The 15666-nt window shown below is 39.6% G+C and overlaps 1 protein-coding gene across 2 annotated transcripts in view; it reads left to right on the top strand.

The window, feature by feature from the left end:
* MCOLN2 (mucolipin TRP cation channel 2) overlaps positions 1-15666 on the top strand; it is a 60288-nt gene that overhangs the window by 7680 nt on the left and 36942 nt on the right. For both annotated transcript variants that reach the window (XM_019626420.1, XM_019626421.1), the window contains exons 2-4: positions 3400-3559; positions 9922-10095; positions 11842-11995. In XM_019626420.1, the coding sequence (XP_019481965.1) occupies positions 3400-3559; positions 9922-10095; positions 11842-11995 (488 nt within the window). The remainder of the gene's footprint in view (positions 1-3399; positions 3560-9921; positions 10096-11841; positions 11996-15666) is intronic.

Below are 15666 nucleotides of genomic sequence, written 5' to 3'. Positions count from 1 at the left end.
AATTCATAGAGCTCTGCTTGTTAAGCAGAAGTTGCGTAAGACATTGGGCTGGCCTCAGTGGTTTCTTTGGAGAGAAAACTGCATAGACTGCTTGTTGGTGGCCTGTTTAATCTTTTAGGTAAGAACCATCACTAAACCAAACTAATTCAAGAGGTGTTACCTGAAAATGCATTCGAGGAGTTAGTAGTTGGTCTGTTAATGTCAGGCAGTCATGAGGGGTTTTGTCAGAGGGCAGAGGGAGGAGAGTAGCAGGGTTGAGAGTATTACAGTAAGCTCTAGTCACATTAGCTGAAGATAATGAAAGAATTTGATAGGTTAGTCTGCTAGCAGAGATGTGCTGAGTATGATGAGAGTTGAGTAAGGCTTCCACTGAATGAGGCACATGATGAGTCAGTGGACAGCCCATTACTACTTCTCCTATGTGTTGTAGTAAATTGGCCGTGTCACAGTAGCTCTTATACAGGGAGGGAGACCTTTCGGCCACCAGATCTAATCGTTGGCTATAGTATCCAATGTACCTATGTTGGCTTCCATGTCGTTGGGTCAAGACATCTGTGGCATTTCTCTCTTTTATGAACATAAAAGAAAAAGAGCAATTGATAATTAGGATGTCCTAAAGCAGGCTGATCATAAGGACTACCTTTTATTTCATTGAAGGCTTTCTGTGATTCCTCTGTTCAAGTGGGGGTCTCTGTCTGGTCAGCTTTGAGAGAGTAGAAAGGTTGAGCCAATGATAGAAAAATTAGGAATTCAATTCTACAGTATCTGGCCAAACCTAGGAATCCCTTGAGTTGCCTTTTAGTCTTGGGAATAGGAAAAATTAGAATGCTCTGGATCCTCTTGAAATTCAAGGGGAGACCTTTGTCAGTACAGTCATGTACCGCTTAATGACAGGGATGCATTCTGAGAAATGCATCGTTAGGCGATTTTGTCATTGTGTGAGCATCATAGAGTGCACTCACATAAACCTAGATGCTATAGCCTACCACACACCTAGGCTATGGGGTATAACTACTGCTCCTAGGCTACAAGCCTGTACAGCATGTTACTATATTAACAAATGCAAGATTAAGTGAAGCACAAGAGAAAACGATACAATCAAGAGACACTAAATACAAGATGTAGGAGGGTGCTACTGGCATACACAGCATACTGTTTTACAGCTAACCTTTTGATGTGCAGCTAGACTAATCTGGGGATTTCAAAAGAGCCGCACCTTGGCCAGTTTAACTGTAAACCATCCTGGGTAATTATGGTCCAGCCAGACAGAAAGCTGCAAGGTGAGGGCCCGTAATTTTATACATAAATACAGCAGGAGGTCCAGAAGGTGGCTGTTCAGGTCCCATAGACAAAAAGCTGGCAAAAGAGGACACTCACACAGAGCCTGAACCTCACGCAACCAAGGCAGGAGGTTTGGGTCTTGGAGGACTTACCACAACAATCTGCAACCACAGGGGAGGCAAAAGAGTGCAATGGACTCTTGTAGGTATCTTATTCGAATCTGTGGAGGCGCTGAAGGGAGGAGGCAGGCCACTCCGGATCCCACTTCTGACACTATGTAATGTCAATCAATTTGACTAAGAACTGCAAGGCAAACAAATCTTTATTTTGGGGTCTTTTTTAGGAATAGCAAGCTTGGACACATAGATTTTGATAGAAATTCAACTCTATTCCAACGGGGAAAGAAAGGGACAGAGTTTATAAAGATAGAAAAATGAGGGAGGTCTATTAGCTCAGTTTTCTAGAGACCTCCCAGATCCATTTTAAACTGCTCTCTTGACAATATCAATTTCATTTTTTTTCTTTTGCAAGTTACTTCCTCCACTCCCCCAAAGATAAATTTTGTCTAGCATCTTATTTTTCTCTTTCTTTTCATCCCTCTCTTCCTCCCTTCCTTCTTACCCAGCAGGAAAATTCTGAATAACATAGCTTACTAATTCTGGAAATAGGTCTAAAAATTTATTTATAAATAGATAATCATTAACAACTGAGTATAAGCCTTAAATAGTCTTTCCCTTCTGAGCTTCTTTTAAATCTGTTAGTCAAGGTAGATAACATAGATCATAAGTCAACATAAAAATATGTAATTTAGACATTTCAGGTGAAAAGGTCCCTAAGAATGACCCCCATATTTTAAGTATTTTTCTAAAAATTGAGTAGCTTGAATGACTGGCTGAGCTTAATATAATTTATTCCTTAAACTTACTATACAGACACTTCCTGTTGTAAGAAAACACATCTAATTCAAACTATCTTAAGCCTCAAAGGGTATTTGTTAGCTCAAGTCAAAAGTCTTGGGATAACCGGCTTTAGGCACAGCTGGGTCCAGGAACTCAAACATTGTCATTAGGCTTGGTGTCCATCTCTTAGTGTCTGTTCTGTGCTAGCCCCACTCTCTAGCAGGCTCTCCTATGATGGTGAGATGGCTTCCAGAAACTCCAGTCTCATAGCCTATGCATAGCCTATGAGCGCCAATCTTTACTGATTATGCATCCAACAGTAAAAGTTAAGCACATATCCCCAATGTGTGTATTTATTTATAAATTATATACTCCTACGTACCAGTGTTATTCTGTATGTTATATTAATTATTAGTAGAGTCCAGTTTTTGTTTTTATGATAAAGAATAAAATAGAAGGCTTAGTATTTTCTATACTCCCAATGGATTTTTTTTGCACACCCCGCTTTGGGGACGACTTAGTGGAAACACCCATCTTTTCCATCAGTTATAATTGTAGTCCTGTGACCACAGCTCATTGATTTTTTTTTTACCTAGCTTGAGTCATATCCCCATTCCTGAGTCCAGAGCCCTTAAAATAGTAAAAGCAAATTTTACTAACATAAGGTGACACAGATACCTGACTAGGCATAAATAGAGAGACACTATACACTATTTTCACTTTTTAAAGATATTTATATTTTGGGATCTTATAATCATTGACATATTATCCAAAAAAGGGGTGCATAATCTTTCTTTCTGTACAGAGTTTTAAAGCAAAGATTCTCTATTTCCATACCAATTTAATTTCACTAGTCTATACTAAATGCCTGTGCTTTCACACTTGGGGTATATAAAAGTACCCCATTTAGTTTTTGTTAATACTCCAGGGACAGATGAGTGCTATATGTTAAGATGTAGGAATTGACAAGTCTTGCAAATAAAATGCTATGCTTATAATTTTTGAGAACGGTCATTTTGAACAAGATGGGTAGCTATGTGGAAAGGCAAGTGATAGGGGTCCTGAATAATTTTCAGAGTTCTAAAGAGAAAACGAGTTCACTGGCTGGAGAGAGTTTTGCTTGTAAGCATGGGTAAAGCACATGAATGGAAAATATTATTTAGGAGCTCTCTGATGAACAGCCTGTTCTGTGTATTTAAAAATTCATCTTCTGTGGCAGAAATGCAATGGCTCATCTTGATTCTGAGGTGAAAGAAGAATGCCTGAGGGAAGACCTGAAGTTTTACTTCATGAACCCTTGTGAAAAATACCGAGCCAGACATCAGATTCCATGGAAACTGGGTTTGCAGATTTTGAAAATAGTCATGGTCACCACACAGGTAATTTATATTATGAGTTTGTTTGGGTTTTTTCCTTATCCCAAGATGAAAGTGTTTTGACATGTTCTGCCACTTGACTTTTGTTCTGAAAAGTCCACGTTCAAGTTCATAAAACTGTAAAATTATGTTGACACTGGAGTGCAGATGGTAGGTTAAAGTTCATTGTAGGTGGCGAGTTTGTTTTAGTAAGGGATTATGAGGTCTTGTCTCCACAGGTTCTTTCATTATAGGTAAAAGTAGATCTATATGGGTGTGGGGGTGGTTCTATATGGGTGTGTGGCACGTGAGCTGGCAAAGGCTGCTCAGTCCAAAGTGATTTGTGTTCTGGAAATTTCTCATCTTTATCCAAATACGTCTTACTTAAATACTCTTTGGAAATTTGCATTTAAAAAAAAAAAGATTTTATTGGGGAATTGGGGAAGGGGAACAGTGTTGGGGAATTGGGGAAGGGGAACATCCAAGTTGTTGTCCTTCAATCTTAGTTGTGGAGGGTGCAGCTAGCTCAGCTCCAAGTCCAGTTGCCATCGGTCAGCAGTCAGCCACTTGCGGCTGCTCAAGGTGCCATGTTCAATCTTAGTTGTGGGTGGGCATAGTCCACCATTCCATGCAGGAGTCTAGCCAGCAACCTTGTTGTTAGGAGCACGTGCTCTCACCAGCTGAGCCATCCTGCCACCTGTTGGCAGCTCAGCAGCAGCTCAGCTTGGGCTCAACTCACTGGCCCATGTGGGAATCGAACCGGCAACCCTGTTGCTCAGAACTCATGTTCTAACCAAATGAGCCACTCGGCCAGCCCCGGAAATTTGCATTTTTGACTGTTTTAACTTTAAAGACTAACAGAATGCTAAGTTTCCCTTTCCTCAGTAGCTAAGTGCTCGAAGTAAACCCCTGGAACTATAAGAGCATACAAAAGCTACATTGAGACCTTTGTTTAAGTCCATACTGTTAAGCACTTTATCACCAGTATCACAACAGCCATCAGGGTTGCCATCTAGTTTTTGGGCCTGTGGTAAGGAATCATTTTCAGGGAGGCGTCTCTCTAGGTAACTACATTTGAAACATATGCTCTTTAGAAAATAGTACTGATTTGAAGAATTTGGCTCCACTGGCAAATAATCATTCTGTTATCAATGTAAAAATGTTTGTAAAGATGTTATTTCTTGAACACAAAAATAAATACCTTTCGGGCCGGCCGAGTGGCTCAGTTGGTTAAGAGCTTGCTCAAGAGTTTGAGCTCTTAACAACAGCGGTTCGAGGCCTGGCCCGAGCTGAGCAGCAACTGAGCTGCCAACAGGTGGCAGGATGGCTCAGCTAAAAAATAAATAAATAAATAAATAAAAATAAAGAAAAATAAATACCTTTCTAAAGATACCTCCATATAGTTTTAGAAATGAGAGGAGGTTTCTACAACTTCATTACTGAAGTTGCATCTTTCTTCTGTGTTCATGAAGAGGCCTTTTCATTGTATGACACGCTCTACTATACCAGCTCATCATCAAGTGTTCGGGTACCAAAGTTACTTCAAAAAAACAATCAAACAAAAAAACAAAACGACAAGGGCCACAGTTAAATGTATATTCATAGCTTTTTTCCTTTTAAATTTTTTTCATTTTAATTCTTGGTTTTGAAGTTTTAATTTTGGCAACCTATAAAGGAGGCATATGGTCAGTAATTACTAGGATGGACAAATAATGTCCCCTTTTGTCATTTGGTTAATTTTAATTGTTTCCCACTTTCTCCTCTTGCCAAAATAGCTTACATTTCAATTTTTTGATCTATCACTATTACTAAAATTCTAATTTTTTAAGGCATGAAACATCATCACCATCTTTAACTTACCTTCTTTGTCTTGATAGCTACTAAATACCATGGGTTCTTCCCTCAAAGCCGCATCTGTTTATGTTTTGCCATACTCACAATCTCCTCTCTAGCACAGACTCTTATCTGATTAGTTAATTAAAAATATGTATGAAGCACCTCGTATGCTGTGCATTCTGTTGATCATACAGCTGTGGATGTGTTACTGCTTCGCATAGCTATCATGTAGCATAGCGTTTACAATGTGCCAGGCACCGTATGTGCTTTGTGTGCGTTAACTCATTTCATCCTCACTACAAACCTGAAGTAGGCTCAGTCATGACCCTCTTTCATGGATGAGGAAACTGGGCTAACTCAAGTTAAGTAATTTGCTTCTGGCCATTCAGTTCATAAGTGGCAGAGTGGAATTTGAGCCTCAGCTTTGTGGCCCTGAAGTCTGCACTCTTATTCTCGTATTGTTTCTGTTCTAGATACACAGCCTCAGAGTTTGAGATCTGGAATACAGGGAAGTTAACTAGGCTGCTCCTGGTCTTCCTCTTATGCCTCCCTTTCTTATCCTCATACATACCAGTCCATTCAATATTAATATGAGGTTAAGTTTTCTTAGCATGACTTCATTGTGTCACTGTCCTGCTCAGAAACTTCTGTAGAGCCCTATTTCCCACAGAAGAAACTCTCGACTGTATAGCCTAGAATTCACAGATTTCCATAGTCTCCTTCAATTTGCCTTCCCATTGGCTTTCATCTACTATTTACTCTTCCAAACCCAGCCAGGTGGACCCACCCAATGGTTCCTGCTCTGCTGGTTCTTCCAAGTCCAGGGCGATTCTTTTTCCTCCTGCCTCTTGCAGGTGCTATTTGAAATCTATCTTTCCCACCAACTTTGCCTGACCACTCAACACATGGTTTTCTTTAGTATACTAGGGTACCCCGATGTCCACATCACTAATTTCACCTTTAATAGAATATTTCTGGGAATCATTTACTTTTTGTATGGGTACCCTGCCTCCCCTAACAAAATTGGGGGGGGGGGATTAAACTTTTGTTCCCCTGTAGGATCATTCTAATAAGATTAGCTATTTGGGTGATATCTAACTGGAACAGATTTCTCAAATACCTTTCCTTCTTTCAAATCCCGCTTTTCCCTCCTCCTCTTTTTTTTTCTGTCCTTTTAGCACTCCATCCTCAAATCTAAAGGGATGGGTGGCATTTTATCAGGGTTGATGAGAAGGAAACGATTTTTCAGACATTCCTGCTCTGCAGTCTGCAGGAATTTATAATCTTGAGAGAGGTGTCTGCATTCTTTTGCTAGTTCTACTCTTTCCCTCCCATATTCTTTGTATTATGAGAGTGGTACCTTGTTTTTACCTGGTACAGAATAATTTCTCCTACACTGATTGATTTCATAATCAGGTCTTAAATTCACAATCTTTGCCAGGCTGCACTTAACTATGTAATTATTTTTCTGCCTTATATTCTCAGCAAATCTTAAGATCTACTTAGTGGGGCTAAGATGCATTTTTTTTTTTCTTTCAACTCCTTTTTAAAAATAAAATTATTTGGCCAATCCTACCATCTCTTTACTATTGCTCTGTTAGAAGTATTTGGTTTTGCCATGGCAGGAAGGAGACTTCATGGTCTCCTCTTTAGTATTTCTCTCCTCTACTGAGAGATACTTTGAAAACCTCAACCCTTATCTGATGCTAGGCTACACATGTGGATCTTGGCTTGTTCTATGAACGGTATCTTGGAAGAAATGTCTTGTTCCCCATGCCAGAGATTACACTTCCAGTTATCTTGCTTCCTAAGTGGAGTTGATGAGCTTCGAATTTAAATAAGGTGGTGGCTTAAAATATCAGCAGATTGTATGCCACTTCCTTGATCAAGTTACCCATTCCCCATTCAGAATTTTTTTGTTCTTTAGCTTAACTTGAGCACGGGGGAATGGGTTTCCTATCTCTGCTTCTAGTTAAGTTGGCAGCACTTCTGTTTGAGAAGTAGTGAGACCAAGTGGTCAAGAGAACAAATAGGTGAGTCATACAGACCTGTTCGGATCCTTACTCTGATACTTTCTAGCCATTCCAATCTGGATAAGTACTTGAGTTTAGTTTGCACATGTATAAAATGGGATTATATTCATCAATGGATTCAGTATTTGACTCTGACATTGTGATGGGCACTATTCCTTTTCCCGAATGTGTACTACTAGTGGGGAAAAAAGAAAACCAATCCTGTCCTTGTGGAGCCCAGTGTCGTATCTCCCTCATAGGATGTTAGGGAATTAAATGAAAAATAAAAATTACAAATTTGAAACATAGTGCCTGGCACTCAGTAGTAAGAGTTGTTATTCAAAACAATGCAGTATTGACCTTGCCCACCTTGTATCCCAGTTTGGCACAGAGTGGGCATTCAGCAAACTTTGATTGAAGAACTTAATTCCTGTGTGCATACTAGTTTTTTCATTTGTGTGTCAGTACTTTAAACAAAGCCTTGAAACAATCTTGTGTGTTTTGGTTCCCTGGTTTCCTTTTTTTAGCTTTCAAAAAGCAACAGGGCCTTTTCTGGCATCCCCTACAGGCACCACTGACAGACATCACATACTTGGAAGAACCTTTAGCTTTCTGTTGCTTAATTTTCAGCACAGGTTGGATGATGTGGGACTTCTTATCTGATATATTTTTTTAAAGAATAGCTGGGTTTTAGCAATTGCTCAACCCTTTGAGTTGGTATTTGAGGAATGTGACCTGGTGAAGCTCAGATGCTAATGAATATGTACATTCTCAAATAATAGTTGCAATTCTAGAAAGATAGCACCTAAATTCTTTTCTACAGGCAGAGGCTGAAAGACAAATTTTTCAACAGAAAGAAATTGTGTAGCATAGTAAAAATGACTTTGGAGTAGGATTTGGCTTTCATTCTAGTTTGGCGACTTAGGGCAATTTAATGAGGGTAAATCTCAGTTTCTACATAGGTAAAATGGGGGTCAACAGTAATAACATTTTTATAGGGTTGTTCTGCTAACAAATAAAGAATGCGTGGAAAGCAGTTAGCACAGCACCTGGAGTATAATGGTAGCTATTGTTTTTAATTATTCAGCCTTTAAAAAAAGTTAGAAAAAAATTTAAAGGCTAAACAATATTTTTTAAAGTATGAAAGTTTGCATGGCATGTTAACATTTGCTTCATCTGAAAAGTTCAGTAGTTGATGTCTTGTTTAGTGCCCTGCAGGGTATCGTATGGAGCCATGGAATGACAGCAAATAACAGAAGTGTCAAGGTCATCTAGTTCAACTTGCTAATTTCACACATGATGAAACAGAGTCCCAAACTGTTTTGGTGACTTAGCAAATTGAGGATTTGGGGCAAATTTTCTAGTCTTTCATTGTCTTATAAAGCAGATGAGAAGATAAAGTGGGGAGATGTGGAATAGGGCTTATCGAGGTTTGACTTCCACCACTGTGTGTGTGTGTGTGTGTGTGTGTGTGTGTGTGTGTGTGTGTGTGTGTGTGTGTAAAGAGAGAGAACATGAAAGAGAGAAGGAGGGACTCTGTTTTCATATGTGTGAGTGTGTGTAAGAGTATGTGAGAAAGTATATGAGTGTGTGAGTGAGCATGTAAGTATTCATGTGAGTGTGAGTGTAAGTGCGTGTGAGAGAGTGTATGAGAAATAGAGGTGGTTTGTGTGTATATGTGTAATATGTGTATGTGCTATATGTGTAATTCCCTGGGTTTCTTTTAGTAAACCTTCAGTACCCATTGATTTCCCCCACTTAGTGGATACCAAGAAGAAAACTTTGGGGCAGAAGGCATACTTTCAGTTCTGATGAAGACAGGCCTTGGTGCTAGGATACAGCGTAAGAGAGATTAAGTAGGCGTTTTATCATGAGAAGGTAGGTGCTCAGTGACAATGAATGGGTTTGACATCACAGAGGTAAAGTGAGCCCTGCTATTCTTTCTGGTGCTTTGATGCTGGAGATCTTGGAGAGGGAAACTCTTGGGTGTAAATGTTAGAAAAGAGTTATTGCAGAATTGGAGGAACTGAGTTCCTTTGATAACGATCTCCTCTTAGCTGGAGTAAGTATATGTAGGCTACTTTTGAAAAACATTCTCAAAGGCCACGTGCAAAACATAGTTGTGATTTTTAAAAATACTTATAATTTCTGAATGTTAATAAAACGTGAATTATTGCTTTACTAAGTACACTAATATTTAAAACAATTAATTTGAAGTCCAAGTATTAAAAAAATGGATTCAGACTTAACAAATTTGGATTCCTCCTTCTTCTCCTTCTTTAAAGGCCAGCAGGGCAGTTAGTAGTCATCGACAGTGGTAATTTCTTCCCATTTTATGCTATTTCAAATTGCCGATATAGTTTGATGAGTTTATTCTCTTTTGGGACTTGTATTTTGACAATGATGTGATTAGTAAAACCAACACAGTGAGATTTCTCTTGCTGATGTTTATAGGTGAGGCTGATGATAATAAGAAAGTATTTGCCTCTCCTGATAAATGGTAAAATTCATATATGTCTATTTGATTTTATTTTCCAGCTTGTTCGTTTTGGTTTAAGCAACCAGCTGGTGGTTGCTTTCAAAGAAGAAAACACTGTTGCTTTTAAGTACTTGTTTTTGAAAGGATATTCTGGCATAGATGAAGATAACTACAGTTGCAGTGTATATACTCAAGAGGACGCCTATGAGAGCATCTTTTATGTTATTAATCAGGCAAGTTTTTGTTGTGAGTGATATAGGTTTAAAAATATATTGACACTTGATTTATTGTCTTAGCAAAAAAAATTATACATATCTTAAAATATTCTAATTAAAATTTGTATAGTCTGCCAAAAATGTTTATTGCTGTTTCTGTGGCTACATTTCCACACAACAGGTTTTGCCTATTTAAAATATAATTTTTTAAGATTTAAATTTTTTATGTATCGCTTCACACCCGCTACTTTGGGCTGATTACTTCACCCCAGATCAAATAGCCAAGAGTAAATTTATAATCCTGGAAAGTTTGATGGATGTGATACCAAATCTAAGATTCTAGAGTCTCAATTTTGATGTCTTAGCATTACTAAGTCTAGCTGAATCTTAAGAATATGGAGTAGAATATGATATAGTTGTATCTAGGCAGGTATTGAGAAACCAGATTGGTAGGCCTGAAGAAAGCATTTAGTGGAGAGAAATTATTATTCTTTTTTTTATTTTTCATTCATTCATTCATTCATTCATTCATTCATTCATTCAATATTTGGGTATCTAGTATATGCCAGGTACTCTTCTAGACATTGGGGATACAGCATGAATAAAACAGACAAAAACCCTGTCCTTGTAGAACTTAATTCTCTAGGGGAGAGCCAGATAAATGAAAAGAAGTGAAATATATAGTATTGAATTCTAGCTCCCTGAGAACACCACCAAAAAACATGTTGATAATCAACACTGAGTTTATTGCTTACAGCAGTTAAGGGGGCTGCTACCTTGACCATTCTCAGTTGTGTCTTGGATGAAGAGGGCAAAGTCCAGGCGTAGATTTTGAGGTCTGATTTAAGGGGGGGTGTGTCTTTTATTGTGAGGGGGGTGCTAGGTTAGAACTGGGTAAAGATCCTGATAGAATGAATACTTTAGGATTGGTGGACACAGCCAGGTGAGCATTGGGGGACGGTTTCAAAGGGTCTTGGGGTTATAAGACTAAATCTTCAAATTGACTCTTTAAATAAGGTTTTTGGATGCTCCTGAAATAAACAATATAGTTATTTGCAACTTTTATGTTCCTGGGCAAAAGTGTCCTGGAATAATAATGTCATATTAATGAAGATGGGAGCTGTTAGTGCAGCTAGGTAAGTGGTAAAATCATGTTCACATAAGCCGTGGGGTGTGGAAGGCTTGGATCTTCAGTGGTATGTCAGAAAGTGATAACTGCTCTGGAATAAAGCAGGGGAGGAGGGGATTGGGAGTGCCTGGTGGTGCCTGTGAGCTGGTGATGGATGTTTGCAATTTTCATTGCCTGGTAAGGGAAGGCTTCATTGAGGTGGTGATATGTGAGTCAAGACCTGAAGCAGTGAACCTAGCAGAAAGAAAACCTGGGCTTCTAAGCAGAAGGAACAACAAAGGCCCAGGCAGGAGTGTGCCTGAGGAGCTGCAGGAGCTGCCTGGAGGCCAGCGTGGCTTTGGGAGGTGGAGGGTGGAGCCAAGGACCAGCAGGCTGCTATGAGGTCAGAGAGGTAAGGCAGGACCTGAGCTCTGGCTCCGAGTGAGGTGGGAGCCTCTGTCAGCATGTTCACTTTAGTTTTGAATTCTGTGAGACAGAGCGTTTATGCCCAACCTGAGAAAATTACCTTGTGGTATTTTACATTGAGGGATATGACCATCAACAGTAAAACATAGCCAAAATGTATGCCATGTGCTGCAACTACTGATGAAACCTTTGGAAGTGCCTAAGTGTTTCAATTTAACTATTTTTAATAGTATCATCGTCTAAAGAATGTATCCCTGGGGACCCTAAACTATGGAGAAGAGGAAGAGAATAAAATTGGCTTAAAAGTCTGTAAGCAGTATTACAAGAAACGGACCGTGTTTCCTGCTAATGAGACACTGAATATTGACAGCAACATTGAAACAGGTAATGCAGTGATCATTTCATTCTATCCCTTCATCATCTGTGGTAAGTGCCCGCATGTGATGGCAACCGAAATGGAACAACTTTGCTTTTGTAACTGCTAACTTATTTGAGGCTGTGACATTGACTTTTGCCTGCAGAGGGCTGTGGCTCGGGAAACTGCGGGTCTATGGTAATAGGACCTAGCATTGGTGGATCTCTTTGGTGAAACTCACTATTGTTGGGTTTGGGGTAAATGCCCAGGTGTTTCCTGTTCGTTTAGGTTTTTGCCTCTATGAGGCGGTGATAAGGCTTTTTGAAAACCAATGAGTCTGTATTTATTAAATGAAATAATGTGTGTTAAAATGCTTTGTACTCTGATTTTTATTATATGCTAAATATATTCATGCTCTTCAAAGGCAAATTGAGATTAACAACTCATTTTCTCATTTAGGATAGCACTTAACATCTAATCAAGCAGAATTGTTTTGTGCTATTCTGATAAGAATTTAAAAGCCTGCCTTGCAGAAATGCAAAGTGTTTGATTTAAGGCTCTGGGGGTTTTGTCATTCATTCAACAGACCTCTTGTGTACACCTACCGTTCCCAAGGCACTCACTGTTTTATGTACACAAAAGCATATATATACCAGGGTGGTCCCATAAGCTTACAATGGAGATGAAAAATTCCTATTGCCTAGTGACATCACAGTGCAATTACCACTGCACTGCAGTTGCCTACAGTATTCAGGACAGTAACATGCTATACATGTTTGTAGTCTAGGAGCTGTAGGGGAACAGAATTTGTCACCCCAAAATATGTCTATTTGGCATAAGGATTATTTTGCGGGTTAATTTAAGAAACAGCAGACATGGAAGAAGCTCTGAAAACCAAGTAGAAGTTACCCTTTGTAAAAGACATTTACATTTATAAGGGACATCTCTATTTGTAAGGGTGTATCCCTAGCTGTACCCAGAAAAGGGGGTGACCCTGTCTCTAGAGACTCCTAACAATGTGGAAGACCGAGATTTAAATCTGCTTAACCACCTTACCTTTGTTTATTGTGCTTTTCCTGGGAACCTCCCATAACTGATTCTCCCCACCCACAACTTTTGTCTTTAGCTGAAGATGGTGGCTTCAGCCATTTTGGTGAGATATTCAGTTTTCCTGGGTCTCTGTATATAGGAAGTATATATGTCATTAAAATTTTGTTTGGTTTTTCTCCTGTTAATCTGTCTTTTATTACAGGGATGTCTCAGCCAAGAATCCAGAAGAGTAGAGGGAAAATTATTTTTCCTCCCCTACCGAGCAATAGACTATGCCATGTAGCTTAAGTGTGTAGTAAGCTATACCATCCAGGTTTGTGTAAGTGCACTCTGTGATGTCCACACAATGAGGAAATCGCCTAATGGTGCATTTCTTAGAATGTAACCCTATTTTAAGCAGTGCATGACTGTACTGGGGTTGCAAAGCTTAATCAGTCATGACTCCTCAAGTAGATAATAGTTCAGTGGTAGGGGTTCTAGTAGCAGTTTAAATTGGAGTGATTTTACTAACATGAGGACATCACACTATTCATTTGACCATGGTCTGATTTTAAGGTGTCTTGGGAAGGCAATAGAACGCCTGCAGAAGACAGAGGCTGTGATTCTGTTTCCACAAACTGCCTCTTCATGAGTAAATGTGTCCTGAGCTCTTGACTGAGAAAGCAGCAGCTCATAAGCCAACACCATCAAAGGCCCCGGGTTGCTATCAGAGACCATCTAGGTGTCAGTGGCTGGTTCTGTGGCCAGTGGCCTTGACAAGAGGCTTGTCTGATAGCCCTGCAGGTGTTTGCTATCCTGAGATCTACGAAGTCTGACAATTCGTGAACTTGGGGGTGGCTGGATACCTCAGTTGGTTAGAACATGAGCTCTGAACAACAGGGTTGCCAGTTCAATTCCCACATGGGCCAGTGAGCTGCGCCCTCTACAACTAAGATTGTGAACAACGGCGCGACCTGGAGCTAGGCTGCTGTGAGTGGCTGGTAGATGGCCGGCGACTGACTGCCTCAGCCATGTAGAGCGCAGTGCTCATAATACCAACATGGGTCAGTGAGTGGCGTTCCTCTACAACGAGACTAAAAACAATGGTTTGACTCAGAGGGGGCGGGGAGCGGAAGTTTGTGAACTTGTTGCAGCGATGTGGCTAACCTTTCTTGATATCAGAGGGATTATTCGTTATGAATTTGTACCAATTAGACAAACAGTTAACCAAGTTTACTATTTGGAAGTGCTGAAAAGGCTTCGTGAAAAAGTTAGATGACCTGAACTTTTTGCCAACAATTCTTGCATCATGACAATGCACCAGCTCATGGAGTTTTTAGCCAGTAAACAAATAACTGTATTGGGACACCCTCCCTACTCACATGATCTGGCCCCCAATGACTTCTTTCTTACCCAAAAATAAAGGAAATACTGAAAGGAAGACATTTGAATGACATTCAGGACATCAAAGGTAATACAACGACAGCTCTGATGGCCATTCCAGAAAAAGAGTTCCAAAACTGCTTTGAAGGGTAGACTAGGCGCTGGCATTGGTGCATAGCTTCCCAAGGGAAGTGCTTCAAAGGTGACCATAGTGATATTCAGCAATGAGGTATATAGTCCTTTTTCTAGGATGAGTTCATGAACTTAATTGTCCAACCTTGTATGTGGTAGTCAGGAGTGAATCATTTTACTCTGAATCTTTTTCCTGAGGCTGTCAGCTCTGCTACTTCCTGTGGGTGTTCCTGTCTCTGTGATAGGAGTACCCAAAGGGTGGAGCTGAAAGCTTGTGCAGTGACCCTGTGCTTCCAGTAAGCCACTGGACACTTGTCCTCTTAAAAATGTGACTCAATTTGATGCATCACACAACTATTTTCCAGTGATTCATGTTGTTTTCCTCTATTGATTTTTTTTGGAAAATTGACAGAAGAAATGTGGCCAAAGTCAGTATCAGTGGCGAGGTAAGACAGGTAGTGCCAGAAAGCAGGACTATTCTACCCTGACAGTTGGACAGCGGTGCCCTTGTTAATTTCCTTTCTATCAGAATATGAAATATTTTTAACCAAGTGGAGAGAAATTGATTATTAATTTGACTTTAAGAGCAGGTTAGTTGTATTCCCTGACTTATGAAATATAACTGTTTAGATGTATCTATTCAAAAGCTATAAAGAATAGTTTTACATTAACTTGTTACTGGACTTTAGGCTTTTTTAGACTGATTGGAGGAAGCCTGCAGGTGATATAAATAGGAATTGAGTTTGACTTCACTGGTGTGGCCTTATAGTTTAAGTAGGTGAATTGGCAGAAGCTGTTCTAGATTACCTAGTCATGAATTTGCCTTGTCTCTATTATTAAGAGAATCATCCTTCAGAGGGCTAAAGTGATCTGCCTGTATGCCTGCTTTCCCAGCAGGTTATATTTATTGGGTCTTCGGAAAAGTCATGATATATATTGTCTGTGTTTTTCAAGGGTCATTTATTTATATAAAGAACAAAGTTCAATCAATGATATATTGCCCATTTTGTTCGATAACCTTTTGCCATCTTTCAGTGAGCTTCATAATTCCTCCTTTATAGAAGGACCTGTCTTTATTTGCAAAAAACTGAACAAGGTGCTGATTTACAGCCTCATCTGAATTGAACGTTATACCATGCAAGGAGTTTTGAAGAGA

The sequence above is a fragment of the Hipposideros armiger genome, unplaced genomic scaffold, assembly GCF_001890085.2.
Source record: "Hipposideros armiger isolate ML-2016 unplaced genomic scaffold, ASM189008v1 scaffold_675, whole genome shotgun sequence".
Lineage (NCBI taxonomy): Eukaryota > Metazoa > Chordata > Mammalia > Chiroptera > Hipposideridae > Hipposideros > Hipposideros armiger.
This window is presented reverse-complemented; position numbering and strand designations above follow the sequence as displayed.